At 45.7% G+C, this 24,497-nt stretch overlaps 1 protein-coding gene across 4 annotated transcripts in view; it reads left to right on the top strand.

Annotated features, from left to right (window-relative positions):
- The first annotated feature begins 898 nt into the window (after positions 1-898).
- The window catches only part of Eif2ak4 (eukaryotic translation initiation factor 2 alpha kinase 4), a 94,852-nt gene continuing 71,253 nt past the window's right edge, over positions 899-24,497 (top strand). For 2 of the 4 annotated variants that reach the window (XR_009587363.1, XM_060371586.1), the window contains exons 1-5: positions 899-1,138; positions 15,272-15,384; positions 19,354-19,456; positions 21,585-21,737; positions 24,025-24,105. Coding sequence is in view for 2 of the 4 variants with exons in the window: in XM_060371586.1 (XP_060227569.1) it covers positions 995-1,138; positions 15,272-15,384; positions 19,354-19,456; positions 21,585-21,737; positions 24,025-24,105 (594 nt within the window). In the remaining 2 variants the exon portion in view is untranslated. Of the gene's footprint in view, positions 1,139-12,364; positions 12,405-15,271; positions 15,385-19,353; positions 19,457-21,584; positions 21,738-24,024; positions 24,106-24,497 lie in introns of those variants that run through there. The other 2 variants (XM_060371587.1, XM_060371588.1) reach the window with 2 other exon arrangements.

The raw sequence follows: 24,497 nt of genomic DNA, 5'->3' as shown, positions 1-24,497 counted from the left end.
AATGAGCTGGTCGGATAATTCTCTTTGTAGAAGTGTAGCTCATAAAAATGCACAGTTTTTCAGTTGAAAATGCAAAGAGAGAATTTCAGAGAGGCCAGAGAGCATATATGAGATATTAAATGGATGGTTCGATGGATGACTGATTTTCGTGGGAAAAAAAAGGGGGGACTACTTGGAAAGGGGCACGGTGGAGATGAGGGAGGGAGGGAGGGAGGGACTGGGAGGGAATGAGGGATCGGGACACGGCTGGGATACAGAGTTAATAAAATGTAACTGATAAAAAAAATAAAATAAAAAAATAAAAAAAAAGGGGGGGACTTATATGTTTTTTCACTCCCAGGAGTCTCAGTCTGGGAAGGTCAGGTAAGACAAGACCTAACTCTTCGGACTGCCCTTTAATAACCTGCACTCACTCTCCCATGCAAGGTGAAGGAGTTCCAGCGCCTGTTTCTGCTGCAGACTTGTTTTGTGAAAACACGCCCTTGTCATTCCAACCTGAAAGACTGGCTCTCTAACTCCGGATTCGATTCCATCCCTCAGGATGGATTTGTTCTACCAGAACTCTTCTAGCCCTTGGAAGTTGGGGCAAAAGCCCGCCCACCGCCAACCGGCCTTCTCCGGAGTGGGCCAAACGGCTCAGCCGTGGAGAACCCCGCCCCCAGGCCCTCCTTCTGCCCTAGGCTCCGCCCTAGCCTCTCCTTACAGGCTCTGAGCCACCCCCCCAGGCCTGTCTCCGGCTCGAGGCCCCGCCCCCAGCCCAGGCTCCGGCTCGAGGCCCCGCCCCCAGCCCTGTCTCCGGCTCGAGGCCCCGCCCCAGCCCTGGCTCCGGCTCCAGGCCCCGCCCCCAGTTTGATCTCCGGCTCCAGGCCCCGCCCCCAGCACACCTCCGGCTCCAAGCCCCGCCCCCAGCCCAGGCTCGGCGCAGGCTGAGCTCCCTAGCGCTCCGGAGCACCACCGCTACCTCGCCTAGGCCGCTGCCCCTTCCCCGGCCGCCATGGCCGGTGGCCGCGGGGCTTCTGGACGCGGCCGGGTCGAGCCGCAGGAGAGCTATTCGCAGCGACAGGACCACGAGCTGCAGGCCCTGGAGGCCATTTACGGCCGGGACTTCCAGGATCTGCGGCCGGATACGCGTGGACGGGTAGGAACGTGGCTGGTCTGGCCCGGTGTTCTCCAGTTTAGGGACCCAGCCGGACGCCTCCGGGTTGGGGCGAACACTCAGACCCTGCAGGCTTTTCACGTCTCCGGTTCCACCACCCTCACTTTCTGCCTCTGCGCCGCTGCCGGTCTTGAGAGGCAGGACCCGGGCTGAATTCTCTCTCCCCCAGGTCGGCTCCTGTCTCTGCCGTGCTTCTGGTTAACCGCTGACATTCCCCTAACAGCCCTGGGTGCTTCCAAACCACTCTTCCCCCACCCCGCCTCGCCCCAGGCCGTGCGTTCACAGTCAGTCACACGTTGCTACTTTGTGCTGGGGATGCGAAGGGGGCGTGGGTCGAGGCCTTGTGCACGCAGCAAACAAGCTTCCAAGTCATACTTGGGTAAATCCTGTTCCGGTGTGGAAGAACTTTCTGTCCCTTCCTCCGAGGCATCTGAGGAAGAATAGATACAGCACGCGTTTATTGTCGCTGCAATGCTTTATTTAAAACATTGCTATCCTTTTTGTGTTTGAAGTTAAGCTGGGGACAATGACAGTTTCCCCCTAGTCTTGGGTATTTTATCTGTCGAACTAAAATGTTTCAGAATATTGCTGTTTTGCGAGCACTGCTTTCCTCCATCTGCCTTCATTCTGTAACCCGCAGCAGCTGACTTATCTAGCTTTTGTTTACAAAATAGGCTTTCCTGAAGCCGTCAGGGCCAAGATTCTCCTACTAATTCAATACACTTTTTAGTTAAATAGCTAATGGTTTAGACGCTGGGGACACAGCCTCGGATAAAATAGGCACAGAAGCCCTGCTGCCCGCGGGGAGCTTGCTTTTTCTAGGCCTTACTTTGAAGAGTTATTTGTAACTTTACAAACAGTTTATGCATGCTCCTGGCAAACGGTAAGATAACCTACGGGTCGTCTGAACCAGGAAGTAGGACCTTAGCAGCCAGAATGCGCAGGGGACTCAGGTGGGGCCAGCTGATTTTACTTTAGTTTTCTGCTCCCAAGCTGCAGGAAAATGGAAGGGGGAAACAGCAGCCACTTTTAAAGTATTGGTACTGATAATCTTAAGAATTTACAGCTGCTAGCCTTTAAAACACAGAGAAACCGTAACAGGCAAGTAGGGTTATTCAGTGCCTCTATCCGGCCCTGGATCATAAGAATATAGCCAACGCGTTCTTTCATAGGCCTCTTATGCAAATAGTAGGTGCTCAGTCTGATGAATCAGAGATCGTCCCTTGAACAAGCGCTCATTAGCACCTGCTACATGCCTCTCTTCACGGGAAGGTTATTGGGGTTCACTGTCCTGAATCCCCAACCCTTGAGGCCTGTGGTTTTCTGAATTTAGAAGTGTTCTTAGTCACAATCCCGGGTGCACGTTCCCCTCCTTCTGTGACTTAGGGGTGTGTCCAAAATGCAAACACAATGAAATAAGCGAGTGAGTATACAAATTTCAACTGCAGCAGAATAAACACAATGACGTCTTCTCATTTCAGGCCAAGTTCATCGCTCATAGTAAATTCAGATAATTTGTTTTTTTAACTTTTTTGGGGGGGCGGGGGGATATGTCATGAATTACGTTTTGATTTTGGAGCATATATTCATAGATATCCAAACATTTTAGAGCCCATATAAATAATTAACTTTCATATTAAAAAGTTTGGGCACCTGTAATTCATGAATATATTCTACAGTTGGTGGACACTTTAAAAACACTGCTTACAGGGCTGGAGGGACAGCTCGTCAGTTAGGAGCACTGAATGCTCTTCCAGAGGACCTGGATTAGTTCTCAGCACCCGCGTGGCAGCTCACAGGTGCCTGTAACTCCAGTTCCAGAGGGATGTAGCACCTTCTCACAGACACACATGCAGGCAAAACGTCAGTTCACGTAAAAAAAATATTTTTTTTATAAATACTACTTATTTTGTCTTGCTTTCTGTATTGGCAGAGGATCTGCTCCCTCAATTTGCATTGCAAACCCTCTTTGCTTCTGCTTCCAGGCCTACTGCTTGCTTCTGGGTGTGCTTGTCTTTTTAGTCTTCCTCAGCATTGAATATGTCATATTTTTCCAGTTTGTCAATGGTGAATGAAACCTGTCTCGTCCTAACTTTTATACTTTTATTCTTTGGTCAAAACTCATGTCAACTACCTTTGTTTGTAAACCACTCTTTTTCCTTTTCTCTGAACTATTTATTGATATATTTTTCTACTCTAAGGTCTATTTCTTTTTTTTCTTTTTTTTTTTTTACGCAATGGTAAAAATGTAGATATATGTTAGGGAAATTAATGCTGTGGTAACATGCTACAAATATTTCCTCCTAACTAAGCATAGACATGTTTATGTAATTTATACAGTTAAAATTTCTAACAGAATCAAAATGAACTGCTTATTTTATGAGCCATGTGGGGATTTTATCTTTTTTCCCCCTGTAGAAAGTCTGAGGTATAATGCTAGCCTACAATGCCCTAGGTTTGATTTCTCAGTTCCAGGAAACAAGAAGGAAAAAAACTCCCCTGCTCCAGTGTTACCATTTAAAAAATAAGAAGAAGAAGAAATGAAAAGAAAGAAAAAGGGATGAATCATCAGATTTTTTGAGCCAATTTCTTTTTTTAAATTTATTTATTCACTTTACACCCTGATCACAGTGACCCCCTCTCCTTCCACATACCTCTTCCCCCAACCCTGTCCTCCCCTCTTCTTCTCCTCAGAGAAGGGGGAGGTTCCCCAGGGGTACCAATCCACCCTGGCACATTAAGTCACTGCAGGACTAGGCACATTCTCTCCCACTGAGGCTAGATAAGGCAGCCCAGTTAGAGAAACAGGATCCAAAGGTAGGCCTCAGGGTCAGAGAGAGCTTCCCCTCCAGTTGCTGGGGACCCACATAAAGACCAAACTGTGCATCCACTACATATGTGCAGGGGCCTAGGAGCAGTCCATACATGCTGTTTGGTTGGTGGTTCAGTCTCTGTGAGCCCCACGGATATTTTTGTTTATGTTATGACTTCAATTAGATAAATACAGAAATACTTTTGTTGTTGTTGCTTTGTTTTGCTTCTTTCTTTATTTCTTCTTTCTTTCTTTCTTTCTTTCTTTCTTTCTTTCTTTCTTGACAGGATTTCTCTGTGTGGCCTTGCCTGGTTGGACTCCCTTTGTAGACCAGGCTGGCCTTGAACTCATAGAGATCTGCCTGCCTTTATTCCCTGAGTACTGGGATTACAGGTTTGGGCCAGAAGTAGCTTTTTAAAAGAGGCTTCCTCTTCAGGTGGGTCTAGATCACTAACCATTCTCATGGTCTGAGAAATGGTTGAAGCTTCTAGTTTTTTCTACTGCCAGTTTGAATGCTGCCTTTCCACCCCAAGACTGTTGGTTTCACAAGACCAGGCCTACTTACAGGTGGCTAACCCTTTCATTCCAGTGCTTGATAAAAAGCCTTCAAGAGTTGCTGTTGCCAATTTCCCAAATGTATTTGCATCTCTTCCCTGCCACCGTCTCTTCAATTTTCTTCCACACTATTATAACATTGCTTTAAATTATTGTATATTTATAACAAACCTTGGTGTTTAAGGAAGTCACCATCCACGGTACAGAATTTTCCTGATCAGTTTTTTCAGTGTGGATGTTCAAATGGGCTTGCCTGGTATTGTCTCTTCTGCTGCTATAACATACTGCTATAGATTGGAAATTTTATGAAACAAAAACCCCACCACAGTTTGTTTCCTACAGTTCTGGAGCCTGGAAGTCCAAAATCAAGGGGCTGTATCTTGTAAGGGCTTTGCCGTAATGGCGGAAGGCATGGCATGGCAAGGGAGGACAAATGTGTATGCCCACGTCTCTCTTTGTCATCCTATAAAGCCACCGATCCCGTCACTGGCCCACTTCCAAATATCACCAGAATACATTCAAATAGGTTACTTTCCCAACACATGAACTTTTGAGGGACACATTGAAACCATAGCACCTGTCCTGTTTGAATTTCCACTAGAACAGTGCATCTATTCAAGGAGGATTCAGATTCTGAATGTCGTAACGTTTGTTCAGAATGGAGCTGAAGGTCATATTAAATTTTAAAGACTCTAATGTTTGTGTGTCTTTTTAATTTCTACCAGCTTGACAACAGACAAACATTTGAGAAAGGAAGATGAACTTGATGACTATACAGAAAGTATTCATTTTTAGAGATGGAGGAATGAGGGAAGTAAATATTGAAGGCATTTCATACAACTCTAGAGGAATGTTATCTAATTCCATTTTCTGAGCACTTGTCATCAGTATCTTTCTGGCTGTTCTATCCTCATTTTTTTTTTTTACCATATGTGTATGTGTGTGTACGTGTATATGTCGTTACTTGTACTGTACCCCAATATGTGTCTTCCAGAGGAGAACATCAGGTGTTTTTCCCTATTGCTTTCCACTTGTTTGTTTGCTTGTTGGGTTTAATTGAGACAGGATCGTACTGTACCTCGAACTCACCAGTAGGCTGGCTTCTAGGATCCACTTACCTCTGCCCTCCATTGCCAGGGTTGTAGGCACGTGGATATGACAGGTGGATATGTATGGGTTTTGTGTGGAGATGGGTAGGGGGCAGGTCACCTTAGGAGGCTTCCGCAAAGAAGAGGGAAGCAGCCACCGCCCTGGCCTCAGATCCACGTTGAGACTTCACTAGTGTGCTGGGAGTCCTAGTAAATCAGCACTGTGTGCCGTGGACCAGGACCTTCCGAGGAGTCATAGGAGTCGCTGACACTTCACCCACCATTCCCTATGGGCCTCTAAAAGGCTCGACATTCCCCACAGGCCTGCCAGCCTCGCATCCCACCCTCAACAGGAGCTACTGCAGTGTGCAAGTAGCTGATGGGCAGATGAGGGAAAAAGAGAAGCAGAGTGGTTTGAGCACGATGAAGGACAGTAGGACTGAAAGACTGGATGATGGAGAGGAATATCCTGCTGTAGCCTGTCCTGCTAACTGAGGCCATGGTGAAGGCTCAGCCCGTGCTGCCACTGAGGGCCATGTCTGGCCCATGGCCATGCAGCAGCCAGGTCTGTGTCGCTGTCCATGGCTTATATTACTATTAAAGACCATGCACGTGTTCCTGATCTGGGCTGCCACCTGGAACCACATACATGGCCACGGGCTGTGCACAGCTGGTTCTGCTCCTCACTGATTGCAGCGCTTGGGAGACTGGGCCCTGTACCTCACCTGGGCAACATAGTAGAGCTGGCCCTGAGGGCAGGGATGTGGGTGAGCCGGCCCTGAGGGCAGGGATGTGGGTGAGCCGGCCCTGAGGACAGGAACACAGGAGAGCTGACCCTGCTACTCTTCTGCCATGAGTGGCATGGGCACCCTCTGCCCCTCCCCACCACCACCACCTGTGGTAGTTAGGAGAGTTGCCCCGAGGATCATGAGAGCAGGAGAGCTGTCCCTGCCCCTCACTGGCTGCAACACTCAGGAGAGAGGGCCCTGTACCTCGCCTGGGCAACATATCAGAGCTCTGGTGACATGGTGAGCCAAGGGTGTCCCAAGGGCATGAGAGTGGGAGAGCTGACCTTGCCCCTTGCTGGCTGCAGCACTGGGTGAGCTAGCCCAGGCAGTGCTGGAGAGCTCACCCTGGTGGTGCCGGTATGGGAGCGCTGGCAGGCTGATCAACTCAGCTACCACCCAGGGCCAGATCCAGGGCTTTGCGTTGGCCCACTGCAAAATCTACATCATCTGTGAGCTGCTGGAGCATGTGAAGGGGCCGGTCCTGCAGATCCAAAGCTGCAGAATCTCCACAACACAAGGCAAAGCAGGGTATCAGAGAGGCGTGCCCGTGAGGATCCGGTATTGATGGCGTAGCAGATGCCAGAGGTCTGAAATCAGGCCTCAATGACTCACTGCAATGAACATTTGCAAGTAAAATGTGGACAAAAGGGTATTCTGTAGGACACAATGAGAGAATTACAGCTTCCATGACAAGATCCTTTCTGTGCTTTGCTTTGGTTTTTCATTTTTTTAAAAAATATTTCTTCTGTGCGGGGAGGTTGCAAGGGCAGAGGGTGGATACAAAGATCAGGTCGATGAGTGGGACTGAGGTACATGATGTGAAACTCACAAAGAATCTAAAAAGTTTTAAAAAATGGGACTGTCACCTTCGTATTCTTAGAACCTGAAGATTTCAGCTTTGTGAAGTAAAATCCGTGGGTTTTTTTTTTAATTAATTTTAATTTTTATTTTTTGTGAATTAGTGTAAAGGTATCAGATCCCTTGGAACTGGCATTACAGACAGTTGTGAGCTGCCATGCAGGTGCTGGGAATTGAACCCAGGTCCATTTGGAAGAGTAGACAGCACTCTTAACCAATGAGCCATCTCTCCAGCTCCAACTCCTCAGGTTTTAAGGATCTTAACCCTTCCCTCTAGTACTCTTAGCAAGTACAGACACGTATCTAAACTGAGTTTATTTCACGGGGCCTGAGTGTTTAGGAGGTAGAGGTGCCTGAGAGAAGCCCTGTGAAGCAGCTTTTTATTACCATCACAAAATAGCTCAGACACTCAATTAAGAAAGAAGAAAGACTTATCTTGGCACAGTTCTTAAGGTTTCATTGTCAGTCGGCTTTTTCTCTGGGGCCTGTATTATTAGTCAGCATTCTCTAGAATAACAATTTATAGAATTTATGAATCTCTCTCTTCCTTCTCTCTGTATGTATGTATGTATGCATGCATGTATGTATGTAAAAAGAACTTTTATTCACCTGGCTCAGTTGCTGTCTCAGAGGATTACTGCCTCTGTCTGCTAACCTAGGCCTAGCTCTGGAAGCTTCTAGCCTCCATACACTCTAACCTAGGACTAGAATGTTTTCAGCCTCTGAAGCTTACTGCTGAATAAGCTCACTCTTGTTCTCTCTGAGCTCATAGCCAGCTGGTTCAACCCTGCTGTTCTGGCTCAGACTCCTCTCCCAGCTGACTTACTCATGCTGGCTTCCTTCTTGACCCTGAATTGCTCTGCTCAGCCTCAAACTAACTCCAGCCATCTGTTCTACGCTCCTGGCTCCTTCTCATGTTCTGGCTCATTCTGTCTTCACCTATGTTTAGCTTGTTCTCTTTTCAACCTGTCTCTGTATAGCTGTCCTGCTAAAACTGCTTCCTCTCCCTCTTTCTCTCTCTGCATAGCCCCTTAAGTAGTTTCCCTTTCCTTTTTCTTCTCGGGTGTATCCTATTCTGTCAAATCTTTCTCTGATTTGTCACTTTTTCTGCCACTCAATTAGACATCACTTTCGAACATGCGTGCTTCCTTTTACAAACTAACTTTACCTTCATAGCTCAGGATTAAAAGCGTGTACCACCATGCCTGGATCTAAGCTTTTTCTTTACCTGAAACTTAGGCTATACCAGGTTGGCCTTAAACTCAGATCTTCTTGCCTCTGTCTCCTGGATTAGAACATGTTTGTATTCCAGCCAGATCACACATTTTTTTTGGATGTGATTGCTTGCCAGAGCAGCCATGTTCTGAATTAAAATTCCTCTACATATGTCTGTATAATGGGGATTTATTAGAATGACTTACAGACTGTGGTCTAGCTAGTACAACAATGGTTGCCTGTGAACAGAAGGTCCAAGAATCCAGAAGTTGTTCAGTCCACAAGGCTGGATGTCTCAGCTGGTCTTCAGTATATGCTGGAATCCCAAAGAAGTAGGCTTTAATGCCAATGAAGGAATGAACATGCTAGCAAAGACTAGAGCAACCAGGCGAAGAAAAAGAGCAAGCTTCCATGTCCTATATGGAGACTACCAGTCAAAAGTGTGGCCACTTAGAGGCGGATCTTCTCACATCAGAGATCTGGATTAGAAGTGGGACTAGAAATGTGCCCAGTCATTTGGGTTTTACTTAATTCCAGATGCAGTCGAGTTGACAGTCAAGACTCGCCATGGCGCTGCCTTCGTGAGAATATGTAACAGAGGTGGCTTCATGGTCACATTCACTTCGTGGGCACACTGAGGAAGAGAAGGACCAACTTCTTCAGGGGCACATCCAAAAAAATACCCGAGACTTCCCACTAGGCCCTACTTCTTTAGAGAGTTCATTTCTCTGTAGTTCCAAACTGGGATGGAAGACTGACTTATGGGCCCTTAAGGGACATCGAGGATGCAAACCATAACTGTTTGAATAAACAGTAGAGACTTGCAAGGTTCAGGCCTGGGAGAGCTGTAGGAGATGTGCATGGGGTTGGCTAAAGGTCCCTGTAAGGTTCCGTGTTCCTATGGTGTTTTAAGATATTGGCTTCTTTGTTTCTTAAAGAACTAGGAGGGTTTTGTGTTGTTGTTTTGTTCTATTGTCTGTTTTTATTTTATTTTATTTTTCTGTGAGCTCCACATAAGCACGGCCTGGCCTCTCCTGAGGGCTGAATTTGCATTTCTTGCTTGAGTCTGTTTAGATATTTTGCTAACAAAAGAGTAGCCAACTTCACGCTCACATTAAGAAACATGTTCAGTTCATATTGTTATAAAGATTCGTGGCCTCTCTCAACAACCTCCTCTTTGGTTTTATAGACTAGGCTGGTCTTGAACTTGAGGTGATCCGTTAGCCTCTGCAAACCCCCTGAGTGCTGGGATTACAGGTGTGCTGCGCCACGTCTTACCTCAGGGCTTTTCATTGTACCACATTCATATCACTAATATTTTTCAGTCTTCAAAATATTTTTTTCACATAGACCTTTGTGGGTTTTAAAAACATTTTTACGTACCTTACTATTTTATGTGTATGACTACTTCCCCTGCATGTATGTCTGTATACTGCATGCATGCCTGGTACCCAGGGAGGTCAGAGGGGTGTCACATCTCATGCAACTGGAGTTACAGACCATTGTTAGTGCCATGTGGGTTCTGGGAATCTAACCCAGGTCCTCTGCAAGAATAACAAGTACACTTTAATTGCTGAGCAATCTCTCTAACCCCAGGCTTTGTATTTTGCCAATGATAAACCCTGCATGGTTTTCGTCTCCTTCAGTACTTTCTGTTATATGTAAGTATCCATAAATGCAGTCTTCCTTTGTATTGGTTAAATCAAAATGTTTCTAAGCATTGCTTTCTCATGGCCATTGTCTTCTGTAATTATGGAGGTTCTACCCCCAGCGTTCTCCCAGTGCATATTGCTGTTAAATAGCTTTTAGCCAAATCCTGCCTAGCTCCTGGAGTCCTTGAATGCCCCAATAGGAGCTGATTCATTGTGTCCTGAGCATGCCTTACAAAAAAGCCACTTTTCCATCTGCTTGAGTAAAACCTAGCAAATATTCTTATCTCTGAAAGAACTCTTCCTTGAGGAGGGTTTTGCTTTGAACATTGTTCTTTCAATAAGGTTATGGTAGTTAGTATTAAGTTTAGCTACACACCACAGAGAACCTAACAGCAAAGTTTTTACACATAAAAATCAGGAGTCTAGGAGCCCTTCCTTCTTGCTAAGGATGTTCAACCCCCTAATGAGGCCCTGTGCTCTACCACCGTTATCCAAACTCCCACCTTTGTAACTTTATTCCAACCTGTTTGAGGAAGAAACTGGTGAAGAAACTGCATATGAAATTGAACACAGTGACACAAACCTGTAATCTCAAACCCTCGGAAGTCTGAGGCAGAAGGATCGTGAGTTCAGAGTCAGCCTGGGCTATATAGTAAAGCCCCAAATCAGAAGAAATTATGAAATTATTGTATCCTTTTCTTTAAGATCATTTTCTCTAAATCAGACATGATCATTCTTTCCTTAAAAAAAAAACAAAACAAAACACCTGTGGTTTGGGGGACTGAAATCAGAGCCTCAGGAATGCTAGACAGGTACCGTACAACAGCTCCACCCTCAGCCCAGCATGTGGGAGATCTTGGTTCCCTTCATTTTCCAGAAATTAATCATCGGCTAAACCTAGCTGCAAGGTAGCCTGAGAGTTGTAATCTACTCAACTGTGAGGGATTCTGTTGCTACAAAAAAGAGGGAGACTGGGTCCTGAGGATGACCAACAGTCTTTTCTGAAAAGTACCCCAAAGTTTATAATCTGTGGGAGAAACACTACAGAGACCAATAAACTCTGTCAGCCAAAATAAAGGCCTTAAATGTAGCCAGTCAGCCTGTTCCTCGTGTGGCCTATTCTTGGCTCTTTGGGTCACCCTCACTTGGAACTCACACTCTGACAAGTTGTTAGGGTCCACCTCATCCTGTGTCATTCCTGAGTGGCTGTGGTCTGTTCTCAAATCTGAGCCACCAACACTGGGCTCCTGGGTTCTTGAAGGGAAAACTTTTATGCCTCCAGTGTCTCCTCACTTCATGCCCTATCCTCATTTCTAAACATTGGTTTTGGTGTTAGCTGGGCTGGCCATTTCATCCCTGGTGGTTCTGTGGTATTGCTGTGCTGTGGAAGTATCTAGACTGTGAAACCTGCCTGAGGGTCTAAGGCTGCTCCAGCCAAAGAGTATTTATGGGATATGTTTTATTCAGTCCAGGGTTCTGCATGTCATTACCCTTCCATGATCCCCAGGTGGTCCCAGGAGCTGGCTATCAGAGGCCTCTTTTCCTGTAGTTTGCTAGCAGTCCTTACATGGATTCATTTGCCCTTCATTAAGTGTTCCCCATAGAGAATAGCTTAATGTTGTGTAGTTCTCCAGTGAGCTGCTGTCTCCTGAAGCTTGCTGTGTCAGTGATTCAGAGCATTTAACCATGGCCTCCCTAGGCCTTTTCCCAAGGAGCTTAGATACATCCGAAAAGTCTCATTTTCTATGTCTCAGAGAGAGTGCCTGTCAGTTAGGGCCAGGCTTAGTCCAGAAGACCCGGATGGCCCCAGTGGTTTTGGTAAAGTTCTGAATGTGTGGTGCTCTTCCACATCTCAGTGTTCTCTCCTGGCTTTGCCTTCACCATTCTCCTGTGATTCTGAGGAACCCAGAAAATACCTAGTTCAGTATGACTTTTCACAAAGCAGACAAGACAAGTCAATCCTTGGCCTGTCCATCATAGGAGCACCCTGGCTCGGGTGCTCTGGCCATGTATCTGACAAGGGATAATGTGTGAAGCACGTTCAGTGATGCCCCGTCCCAAAACAAATTCAAGTGAAAACTCTTGGAAGATGTTGTTACAACTGGAAAATTCATTTTCTAAGATGCAGAAAAGTGTGTCCTTAAAATTATTCACAGTGTAGATCTACAATGTTAACTATAGATGAGTTTTCATGGATAATACAGTACATGGATGCCAAAAAACTTCTCTTTCCTACTCAGTTGGATGACCTTGGGACCCCAGGAATGCTGTCTGTATCAGGTAATAAATATTCTATCAACACTTAGGGAGAAAACTGACAAGAAGGAACATCAATGCATTTTCAAAGTTAACTTATCTTCTCTGCAGTCTTCCTACCTCAGTGGGATTAGAGCTATGAGCCTTGTTTCTTTTCCTTTTGGTGGCTATTTGGGGGCTAGAGAGATGGCTCAGTGGTTAAGAGCACTGTCTGTTTTTCCAGAGGTCCTGAGTTCAACTCCCAGCAACCACATGGTGGCTTACAACCCTCTAGAATGTGATCTGGTGCCTTCTTCTGGCATGTAGGTGTACTTGCAGATAGAGCACTTAAAGAGAGAAAGTAAATAAAATACTGCATTCTGGGCTGGGAAGATAGCTTAGTAGATAAAGCATTAGGCCTCAAGCTTTGAGGACCAAAGCTTGGAATCCACTGGCATGGTAGTTGCCTGCGATCCCAATACTTGAGAAACAGAGGTAGGATCCCTGGGGCAAGCTAGCTAGCTAATATAAATGGAATTTGAAAGCTTTGGGTTGAAAAGGCCTTGCCTCAAAAACACAAGTGAGGGTGATCAAGGAAGATACCCTGACATCAACAGTATCAGATTTCCATGTCCTTTCTAGCAACAAAATGGCTTCTGTGTGGAATTCTCTTGGCGTGTAAAGCACAGTGCTGGCCTACAGTGGTTGTGAGGGAGCCGGAGGCCCTTCACCCCTAGCCCACACAGCTGAGGCCCTGTTCCCTGAGGCACCTGCTCCCTGTCCCATTTAACACCCAAAAGCTTGAAAGAGCAGTCTGAATTTGCAGTGTCCACTTGTTCACCTATCTGTCACTTCTCGGTACATGCTCTGTGTTTAGTGTCCATAGCACTGATATAGGTCAAGTCACAACCTGTGTGTCCCCATGGCTCCAGCCATAAATTCTGCTCTCTTCCTTCACCTCAGGTAGCAACTGGGACAAGACCCTTTTATTTTCTTTTGTCTCCTTTATAGCCAGATCTTTCTTGGCTTGATCTCAAATCCATTTTCTCTTCCCCTTCCCACAACCTATCCTTCTCTGAGCATCTAATACTGGCCAAATTGTTATAGTCATTTTATCGTTTGTTTGAAATTCACAGTGCTAGGAATATAACCCAGGGCCTTGTACATGCAGGGCAAACTCTACCACTGAGCTATGTCCTAGCCATATTAGTTTTTTTTATTTCTACTTTCAATCTTCCCCATTCATTCCTTACTCAACAACCACAGTGGTCTATTAAAGTATATATTATATCTTATTGTCATCTTTAAATCCTGTCAAGTTTGTCCTTTATCCTGGCTGATAAAGGCCTGTTTAGCCCATCCATTTCCATCACACCTGCTTTCCTCGGTCTCCCTCACACTCATGCCCCTGACACACTGGCCGCCTTTTGGCCTTTGGGGACACTCGCCTGGGCACTCCCAGTGACTGTATCTGAGCATGTTCCCCTACACCGCAAACACAGTAAATGATCAGAGTACTCCTGTAAGAGTCCTGTCAAGGCAGGAGCTAACTTCTTGTGGGTAGCAACCAAAAAAAAAAAATTGTCCTTGTGACAGGAGCAGGCTGCTCATATATGTTTTGGTGAGACCAGGCCTAAAAGAAAGATATGGCAGAGTGCGAAGCACTGAGGACTACGAATGGGAGGGCTTGTAGTTGGGTACAAGATACCCCAACTGACAAACAACAGGAGGAACAGGGCTCTGGGCCAGTGATGGCAGCCCAGCTAGCCCCTGCCATACTGAGAGAGATGTGTCAGGCACTAATGTCCTTTTGAATCCACTTGCTTCTAATGCAGTTAGTTGTGATAGATTTAATTGTAAGGAAGGATGGCCACTAACAAGAATCTGCTCCCTAGGGAACCACCCCATATACAAGGAGCTGAAAAGGAAGTAACCAAGAAAGACTGCAGCTACGTCTTGGTGGCCGGGTGCTCTGACTGGAAAAGCACATACAGCTTCAGAAACACTCAGGGGCTCCTTCGGGTTCCTTCATGCCATGCATGGGTTTCACCTTGTGAATGTCTCTGTTCAAATTTAATCCAAATACAGGATGAATATCCATAATCTGAAACGTGAATTCTGCAACACTCCCGAAAGAAAGTTTTAAGGAATCTGCAATTATTTCAAAATCCAAAGCCTCTACGATCTGAAACACACCTCAAGCATTTCGGACAGAAATGCTCTACCTGGATTCCCTGCTCGTGAGGCCTCACTCCCATGTTCAGGCAGCTTCTCCCTCATCACCTCATCCCATCCACTCAGCCCTATTTTCTTTGCAGCTCTTCCCATCCTTTGGCCATGCTCATTTGCCTTCTAGTTTGTACGTGCAGTTTGGGGCCAGGTCTATCTAGATTTATCTCCAGCCTCCAGGCCAGTACTTAGCACATAACTGACAACCAGTACCATTCCAAGGAGTGAAAGCTGAGTGGATTTTTTTTTCTTCAATCCTTTGACACCTTTGAAAGGGAAAATACATTTTTTTTTCTAACACTTTTGTTTTTAAATCATACTTTTGGAAACCTGACCTAACACCTCTGTAAACTATGAAGTACTTTCAGAATTTAGGAGTAGAACTTTTCAACCAAGGTGATAATTATCTTCCTCATAAAATTCTTTCTCCAAGGGGGATGGAGAGATGGCCCAGTGCTTAAGAACAACACTGTCTGCTCTTCCAGAGGTCCTGAGTTTGGTTTGCAGTACTCAACACGGCAGCTCACAGCTACCTGTAACTCCAGTTCCAAGGGGTCTGATGCCCTCTTCTGACTTCCATGATGCCGGGCACACACCGATTTAAATACAGGCATAAAATAAGTAGCTCTCCAGAAAAAAAAAAAAAAAAAAGCACTGAGAGGCATGTTCTTTTTCTCTCGTAGGTGAAAGAGCCTCCTGAAATCAGTTTAGCTCTGTTCCCTCAGGGCCTGACTGGTGAAGAAGTGTACGTGAAGGTAGACCTGAGGGTTAAATGCCCACCAACGTACCCAGATGTGTGAGTACCTTCATGATGCGCTTCCATGCTGTTTTGCTTTTTCTGTAGAAACATTGCAGTTAGGAGTGTTTGCTCTTTCCTCCTCCTGTCTTCCATGTAAAATTGCATCTCCCACCACCTGTATCTCAGTAACACCACGTGAGCCCTAGACATTTTGACCAGAGCTGTCTTTAAGTCTGCTTACAGTTGTGGAATACTCACTGTGGTATTCGCCCACTGACTGCCTTTGTGCTTTTGCCACTTCAGCACTTATTTCAGTCTTCGTGATCTGGAGAGAAGGGAGATCTAGATGCATAGGACAAAGGTGTGGCCAGCATTTAGAGTGCATCCTTCATAACCATGGGAAATGAGGTGACCTTCTGCCCTGCCTGGCATAAAGAAAGGGATGGTGGGAGCTGCTGTTTTTCTCAGTGGAGGAGCAAGTGCCTGGTCAGAAGCCTGCATGCGTCTTACTTATAAGTTGTGGTTGTAAATTTGGGAGTTTCTACACCCCCCTTAGATTTGATAATTTGCTAGAATGACTCACAGAACTTGGGAGAATGAATTTGCCAGTTTGTTGTGAAGGATTTGATCTAAAGCATCCGAACAAGGCCGCATAGGACAGAGCACGGTGAGGGACATGGGTCTGCATGTCCTCTCTGGGATGCCATCCTCAGCACCTCCACATGTTCAGCAGCTCACAGTCCTCTTGAACCTTGCTGTTCAGGGGGTTGGGGAGGTTTTGCTCTCTAGGCATGACCAAGCAGTAATTCAGTCACTGACTGTACGTGATTGAGCTCAGTCTCCAGCACCATTCTCCTCCTCAGAGGTCTGGGGTATGGCTGGAATGTCTCAGCCCATAGTCATAGTCGAGCTATCTGTGACACTGTGCAGTCACCGCAGCTCCATCCTGACACTGTGCAAGCGCCCAGCAAGAGGGAACTTTTCCTCATAAGCTCTGGTCTGGTTGAAAGGGTTTGTGATGAACATAGATTCCCTTGAGCTCTATCTCTCATACAGTGATAGACAATTCCAAGGGTCATGGGGCCTCTGAGCCAGAAACCGCAGCCCAAGATCACAGGTAACATAGTCTTTATTGTACCATAGACTCAAGCACACAAATGCTTGTAAGTGAAAAATCAACATGAAAATCTCAGATATGTGAATACTAAAACATTTATCATAGAATAATTTCTGGAAATCAATAGACTAGAGCCAGGCAGCAGGCTCATGCCTATAATCCCAGAACTTGAAAGGTTGAGTCAGGAAGATTGTGAGTTTGAGGCCACAAAAGAGAACACCTGAGCGCAAGTTCTTACCTTGGAGCTACTGATAGGTTTAACAAAATGAGCTTTGTCAGTAAGCTATGCTATGCATGAGTCATATTCTGTGTCTACCGAACAACTCATCCCCGGGTTGTGATAACCTAAAAAGTGTCCAGATATTGATAAATGTTTCCTGGGAAACTAAAGCTGCCCCCTACCAACTACAAAGAACTGTTCCGATAGGTTATATGTCTACTTGATACAAACGTGGGATGGCTTTTTAAAACAACATAGAAATGCTTGGAATTTAGAAAGTTTAAAAGTAACCTTATAACCACATGAAATTATTAATAACATATCAAGGACATACAACATTAAAGTTTAGTATGGTACATGACTGGTTTGTTCCATGAATATTGCTTATAGTTTTTTGTTTGTTTTGTTTTGGGGGGTTGCTTTGTTTTGTTGTTTGAGACAGGGTCTCATTGTGTAACCCTGGCTGGCCTGGGACTCAATATGCTGACCACACCCTGGCCTCAAAATCACAGAGATCCATCTACCTCTGCCTTCCAAGTGCTGGGACTAAAGGTGTACACCACCACACCTGGCCAAAAAATTATGTATGTCAGGAGAGGCTGGAGAGATGGCTGAGTAGATAAGCACACTGGCTGCTCTTTCAGAGGACCCAAGTTCAAGTCCCAGCACCCACATAGTAGCTTATGACTGTCTGACACCCTCTTCTGTCTTTCATGGATACTATGGTATATAAACATACATGCCAGCAAAACAACCATCCACACACATAGCAGAAAAAAAAAAAGGTGAATTGTTTCTTTTTAATTTTTTAAGTGCCAGGGAGCTAAAACAGTAAAGTGCTTGATGTGTATGCATAAGAACCCAAGTCTGATCCCCAGCACATAGCAAAAAGCTGAACTTGCCTGGTATTCCCAGTGCTGGTGTCCCTGGGGCTTCCTGGCCAGCCATACAGTAATGAGTGCCAGGTCCCAGTGACAGAGACTGTCTCCATAGCCCAAGGTGGGCAGGTCCAGGGAGCAAAGCCGATGCTGACCTCTGTCCTCACATGCACGGGCACACAGTGAAACAGTTATGTGCGGCTTGATTTTTAAATGATGTGACCTAGGAGAACATTTGTTTCTGCACAGTAGTCCTTGATGCTTGCGTGAGAGAGAATCCTGAGTGTGCTGGGCTATCTGTGGACTCAAGACATTTTGGCATTACTACGCTTTTTTAAAAAATACAAACTAGATCTCCTAGATTTTGTCTGTCCAGGCGGATAATGACTATAGCATCCTGTCCCCAAGGGGTAGAAATGAAGCCTTGAGAGAATGCATAGGTAGGTGAGGACTCAGGAAAGCTTCGCCAAGGTGAGATGCCAGGAACCACTTAGAAATGCTTAACAGGAAGTGATGAATCACCTTCTCATTGGGAAAATTACATAAATTCTATTTAATCCCGGAGAGCTATTAATGGCTGTTTATTGGTTAGGAATGAAAAGGAAACGCTAAGGCTGCCCGTGTAATTTCCTTGAGTTGAAAGTGTTTGCTTAGACGAGCTCTGAGGGACGAAGCACCGAGCAACACACACAGAGCAGCATGCCCTCCCAGTTTATGAGCAGTACAGCCCATTGTGAGAACTCCAGATGGATCACGATGGCTGCACTCACCCGGCATTCATGTGCTTCCTGCCGGAGCCCAAGGACACGCAGAGAATTGCCTTTTAGAGGAATGCACAGTCAGGTCAGCAGCCAGACATACAGAAGGAGCAGAAAGAATGTCTGGAGGGCATCGGAGCATCAGCGGCAGTGATTGGTGTTGGGACATTTTTTTAAAAATTATAATTTATTCACTTTGTATCCCAGCTGTATCCCCCTCTCTCATCTCCTCCCAACCCCTTCTTCTTCTCCCCAGTCCGCTGATAGGGTTGGTCCTCCTCCCCTTCCATCTGACCCTAGCCTATCAGGTCTCATCAGGACTGGCTGCATAGTCTTCCTCTGTGGCCTGGTAAGGCTGTTCCCCGCTCAGGGTGAGGTGATCAAAGAACAAAGCACTGAGTTCATGTCAGAGACAGTCCCTGTTCCCCTTACTAGGAAACCCACTTGGATACTGAGTTGCTATCACCTACATCTGTGCAGGGGTTCTAGGTTATCTCCATGCATGGTCCTTGGTTGGAGTATCAGTCTACGAAAAGAACCCTGGGCCCATATTTTTTGGTTTTGTTGCTCTCCTTGTGGAGCTCCTGTCCCCTTTAGATCTTGCTATCTCCCCCTTCTTTCATAAGATTCCTTGCACTCTGCCTAAAGTTTGGCTATGAGCCTCAGCATCTGCTTTGCTACCCTGCTGGGTAGAATCTTTCAGAGGTCCTCTCTGTTAGGCTCCTGTCCTGTTCCCTGTTTTCTCGCTCATCTGATGTCTACAGAAAGGTGTTGGGACATTTTAACCAAATCATTAAACTGCTATTGAGCAGATGAGTTGGAAATCAGGCCTAGTTGGGGCAGGGTGGAGCTTTGTCTGACTGGCCCTCCCCGCTCCTCTGTAGGGTACAGGCCTCACCATGCTGGCATGTTGGCATGTAGTTGAAGGCCTTCTGAGAGTAAATGGATACACAAGTGGTCACAGGGAGGGGTTCAGTCAAGAGGTCTGTCCATGGAATCCTTCCTTCTCAATAACTTCTTTCTGTGTGTGTGTTTTGTTTGTTTTGTTTTCAGAGTTCCCGAAATAGAGTTAAAGAATGCTAAAGGCCTGTCTAACGAAAGTGTTAATTTGTTAAAATCACACTTAGAAGAACTGGCCAAAAAGCAATGTGGAGAGGTAAGGCTTGCTAAGGTGGAGCCACCCGCCCTGTCCCCAGTCTACCCCAGCAGTGACATTTACACCCCTGAGTCCAGCGGGACAGCCACCATCCTGACAGCGAGGCCGTCAGGGTTCAGGCTCCGTCCATCCCCACAAAGGTCTCGTACACGATTCTGAAGAATCTGAAGAATTTTGTTTTCAAGTAAAATGGAGTGTAGCTAAGTGCTAGCACAAGCTTAGGGACTCGTTATGGTAGGACATTCCCTGAAAACTGCCTGATAAAGTAACGGACTTCATTCTTTACACGGAGGCAGCACCTAAAACAGTGCTCGGGAATGGTCCCATCTGCCTTGGAGTGTCTGGGGTGGGGGAATGGGGTGTTGGGGAACAGGGTCTCACTATATAGCTCTGGTTGTCCTGAATCAGAGATGTGTGCTAACACACTCAACACTCCTGAGTGACTTTTAATCTGCATTAGCAGGTGTCTCGGTTGTTTGGTTGGTTGGTTGGTTGGGTTTTTTTGAGACAGGGTCTCACTATGTAGCCCTGGCTTTCTTGGAATTCATTGTAGAGACCAGGCTAGCCTCAAACTCACAGAGACCCACCCTTTGCCTCCAGAATGCTGAGATCAGTCAAGGTGTACGCTAGCACATCTGCCTATGTGTTAGCAGATCTTTATCGGCCCCAGAAAGTAATCCAAAAGGTACCAGAGATTTTTTTTTTTAATTAGTAAAATCAAACTCATGGGTTCCTCCCTAAATCAGTCAGCAGGTATTTACTGCCCAAACATCTTGTGCTGTGGAAATGCAAATGAGCAAACCATCTGGCCTCACTGAGGGGCATGGACAAAGCACAGTCTAAGAACCATGGCAGACCGGAGTCACTGATGCCCTGGAGAATTATGGTGAGGTGTCCAGGGTGGAAGGAGGGCAGGAGAGCCCCTAAGCAGAGACTGAGGCAAGTCCTGCACTATGTTGCCTGGGCAAGAGAGAGGTATAGAGTAAGAACCACTTTGGAATATGGTTGCTTTTATCCAGTCCTACAAATTATATCACATGTCGCTCACTCGGAAAATGCTAGCTAGCTAAATCCACAGGAGCAAACCCTTGACAGCTATGGCCCTGCCCCATCCTGATTTAGAAATGGTCTCTCGAAGTGATGGAAATTGCCTGCTTTCCCCAGCTTTCCCTGGGCTTTTTCTTAGCACAGGCCCCTTAGACTCTAGACTGGCGTTACTCAACTCCAGGTCAGGATATATTCTGTAAACAGCACAGCTTCTGGTATGTCAACCACCGTGGAAGGTGGAATGTCAAATGAATGGACTTGCAGCCTTCTAGAGGGAAAGTGTTATCAACACTCAGGCCCCTTTAAGAGCAGCATGAAGAAACAAGGCAGAAATGCTCTCTGATAACTGTGGGGGAAGGAACCTCAGTCCACGTTCCTCATTGGCAGAAGCAGCTTGGACGCTGTACCCTGGGCTGGGCCGGGTCAGTGTGGTCTCAGAACCCCTTGTACTATTGTTTTCCCACACCAGGTATGGCTTTGGCTTAGCCTAAAGGTCGGAAAAGTGGCTTTTTCTGTTTCTCTAATGGATGTTTGAAGTGGCCTTTTCTCCCTGGCTCTGCCTGGCTGGTTTAGGTGTTGACCAGCCTGCTGCTGCTTCATTGCCAGTAGGGAGGCCATGAGGGCTTTACAAATCTGCTTTGGGGCCTTCGATCACTATGTTGTATGAACAAGTGACAGCAGCGACACTCATGGGAGCTGGGAGCATTCTGCCCAACTGTCATTTGACAGGCTTTCTACTGGGAAGATAGCCCTTCCGCTATTGCAGCCTTAGATAGTTTCCACCTTTATTTATGCAGATGCTTAGATGTTAGGAAAATAACAGTAAATTTGAGTAGTTCTTCCCCTGAGCCCCCCCCCCCCAGGGCGAAGCTCACTTTTTATTTATCTCCTCGGCAGTTCATCTTGATCACAGACTCAGTGAACCTTTTAATAGCTTCTCCTGCTGTGGCCGTGTCATATACCTTATTCCAGGCATGCCAGAGCAAAGTGACAAAATGTCTGCATGGCAGGTATGAGTCTGACCGCCTGCTTCCCACCCTCAACTGATCATTTGTGGTTGTTTTTTTCTTTACGTGTATAGGTGATGATATTTGAACTGGCATACTACGTGCAGTCATTTCTCAGCGAGCACAACAAGCCCCCTCCGAAGTCTTTCCACGAAGAAATGCTGGAAAGGCAGGCTCAGGAGAAGCAGCAGAGGCTGCTGGAAGCCAGGCGGAAGGAGGAACAGGAGGTGAGATCAGGCTGTTGGTGCTCACCCCGCCTGGAGGCCTGTGGGTGTCCCTGTGTCTACTCCATCTCTGACTAGGAATGTGTTCATGAGTTTTCCTCAACATTTGATTCAAGAAATGGGAATTCATAGAAACACTACCCAGCGCCCTCCCTGCAGCCATCACTGCTGCCCTGAAAGCTCTTCTCCAGGTCTTTAAAGAATGGATGACAAAGAGAAAGTGGGTCGTCTGACTGGGCTTCCTGTTTCACTAAGCCTGCCAGGAGTTTACTGAACTGGGAGGCTGGTTTCCTCTTGACGGAGAGATGCATCTAATGTCTCATTAGTTGAAGAGCCAGGAGCTAGTGACTTGCATGTTCATTCAACATCTATAGTCTCCTTTTAGCTTACCCCGAGCAGGAACCGCTTTCTGCCTCTAAAAATCCTTTAAGATGGTTTATACCCTGCATTTCCTTCTTGATTTTAATTTCAATTGTTTTCTATTCAGTTCCCTGATTAACTTGTAAGAACTTGTGTGGCTGCAGCTTGTTAAAAGAAGAGGCCCTTCCCTAACACACTGAGCAGCCATTTCTCATTCAGTCATCTGTAGGGTTCCTTTAAAGCCATGGATCCCAGCCTTCCTAATGCTGTGACCCTGTAATACAGTTCCCCATGTAGTGGTGACCCCAACTATAAAATTATTTTTGTTGTTACTTCATAACTGTAATTTTGCTACTGTTCAGGATCATGATATGGATATCTGATATGCAGGATAATTGATATGCAACACCCGAAGGGGTCATTACCCATAGGTTGAGAACCACTGCTTTAAAGTGTTCTCATTGCTGGCCTATGCGAGAGGCTATTGTAAATTATTAAGTTCATTTGTTTTCTTGAGCTTTTGTGTGTTTTTTTCACATGCTCTGTTTTTTTTTTTTTTTAAATCTTTGAATGCTTTTCCCATCTCACAGGACAACCTACCTTTCTCCATCCCTTCATTTTCCTTTATATTTTCAACCATTCTCTTGCCCTCTCACTCCCCAGCTTCTTCTCCCTCTCTTAACTCTCTTCTTTCTTTTTTCCCAAGGCAGGGTCTCACTGTGTATACTGTGTATACTGTGTATCAGTGTGGTTATCCCAGGCTTGCACCACTTAACATTCCTTCACAGCTGAACTATGGAATTGTTTCTTCAGATTCAGCAGAACCCATACACCTCCTGAGATTTTGATTGATTAGAGCAAGTTTGCATAATTCATTTGGGAAGAACTGGTATCTTGTTCATGCTAGACTTCCCATCCAGGACTAGGTTTATCTTCATCCCTTGGGAAGGAAGCCTGATTTTCTTGCTATAGATATTACTACTTATACTGCAAGACTTGGATTTTCGCCCCCACTTCAACTTACCATGTTTCAGTGTGACATTTTCATGCATGCACATAACATGCTTTAATCATATTCACCACCCTGCTATCCTCTCATCCCTCCCTTTCTTCATCCTCTGGTACCTTTTTTTCTTCCAAATTATCCCCATTCTGCTTTTAGGTACTTATGTCTGGTTCCTGTTTCTGCTTTGTTTTCTCTATGCTGTGCTGTGCTAACACCATCTGTGTGTTGTCTCCAGAGAATGCTCTAATGTTTGACAGGGCAAACATTCTCCATCCCTCATATTCGGTTGAGATGGATCTCATCCATTATTGCTTAGCTCCCATTAAGCTATGTCTAGTCACCATTTAGCGTGCCTAGAAGTTGGTGGGCATTTACCTAACAGTCTTTTTTGATGTATTGCTGTAGCTCCCTGTAAGTGTAGGTTATGTTTTCACATTTTATATTATTGCAATTAATGTTCCTGATGATTTACTTAATAGTTTTGATATAATTTAGAAAGGTTGGGAACTTAGAACAATTGATGAAGATCAAGATAGTAGTTTTAATATTTAAAGGATGATGGAAAAGGCAGATTAAGGTCATGGTGGGTTGATGTGGTGCCTGGACCTTCATCCCAGTCTCAGGCTCTGAGGACACCTGTCCAGACCCATGGCAGAGAACAGTGCTTGTGCCCAGTCCCTGCACATGGGCAGATGTCAAAGCTAGGGGAGTGAAAAAAGACGACAGACTTCACACTTCTGCAGGAAAGCCTGCTTCTCAGGAATACTGGCAACACAGATGACTGTGCCTCCTTCAAGCTTTCATGTGTAGAACTCAGAAAACAAGGTCTTGGGGTCCCGGGAGTTCAAAAGCTATGTGAGTCTGCTATGGACCTGCTGGGCGCATTTCCGAGATTGGTGTCTGACCTGGTCTGATTTATTTCAGCAACGTGAAATCCTCCACGAGATTCAGAGAAGAAAAGAAGAGATCAAAGAAGAGAAGAAAAGGATGGAATTGGCCAAGCAGGTACTGTACATTCTATACCAAGGGATCTGTATCTTCTCTGGTAAAATGCCTTATTTCCATTGGAGACACCTTTCCCTCTCACGTGCTAAAGCTGAAAGTACCAAACTTCCATTTATTTATTGGAGGGGGGAGGTGTTTTATTTTCTTATTTGTGGCTCATGGCAGTTCTCCTGCCTCAGCCTCCCTAGCTCTGAAAGTGCCTACATAAGCACCGTGCTTTCTGTTGTGTCTTTTCAGATTCTCCAACTAGGTGGCAAAGTTCAGTGTTGTCTGTAAACAACTTGGGTTTACATAGTTACAGTAATTTATCAAGTGAGTCCAAAGACGGGAGAGTGAAATTTTGTTAATTAGCCTGGAAGAGACTCTTTATGAAACAAACAAACAAAACTGTG

This window comes from Meriones unguiculatus, chromosome 18 (genome assembly GCF_030254825.1).
Source record: "Meriones unguiculatus strain TT.TT164.6M chromosome 18, Bangor_MerUng_6.1, whole genome shotgun sequence".
Lineage (NCBI taxonomy): Eukaryota > Metazoa > Chordata > Mammalia > Rodentia > Muridae > Meriones > Meriones unguiculatus.
This window is presented reverse-complemented; position numbering and strand designations above follow the sequence as displayed.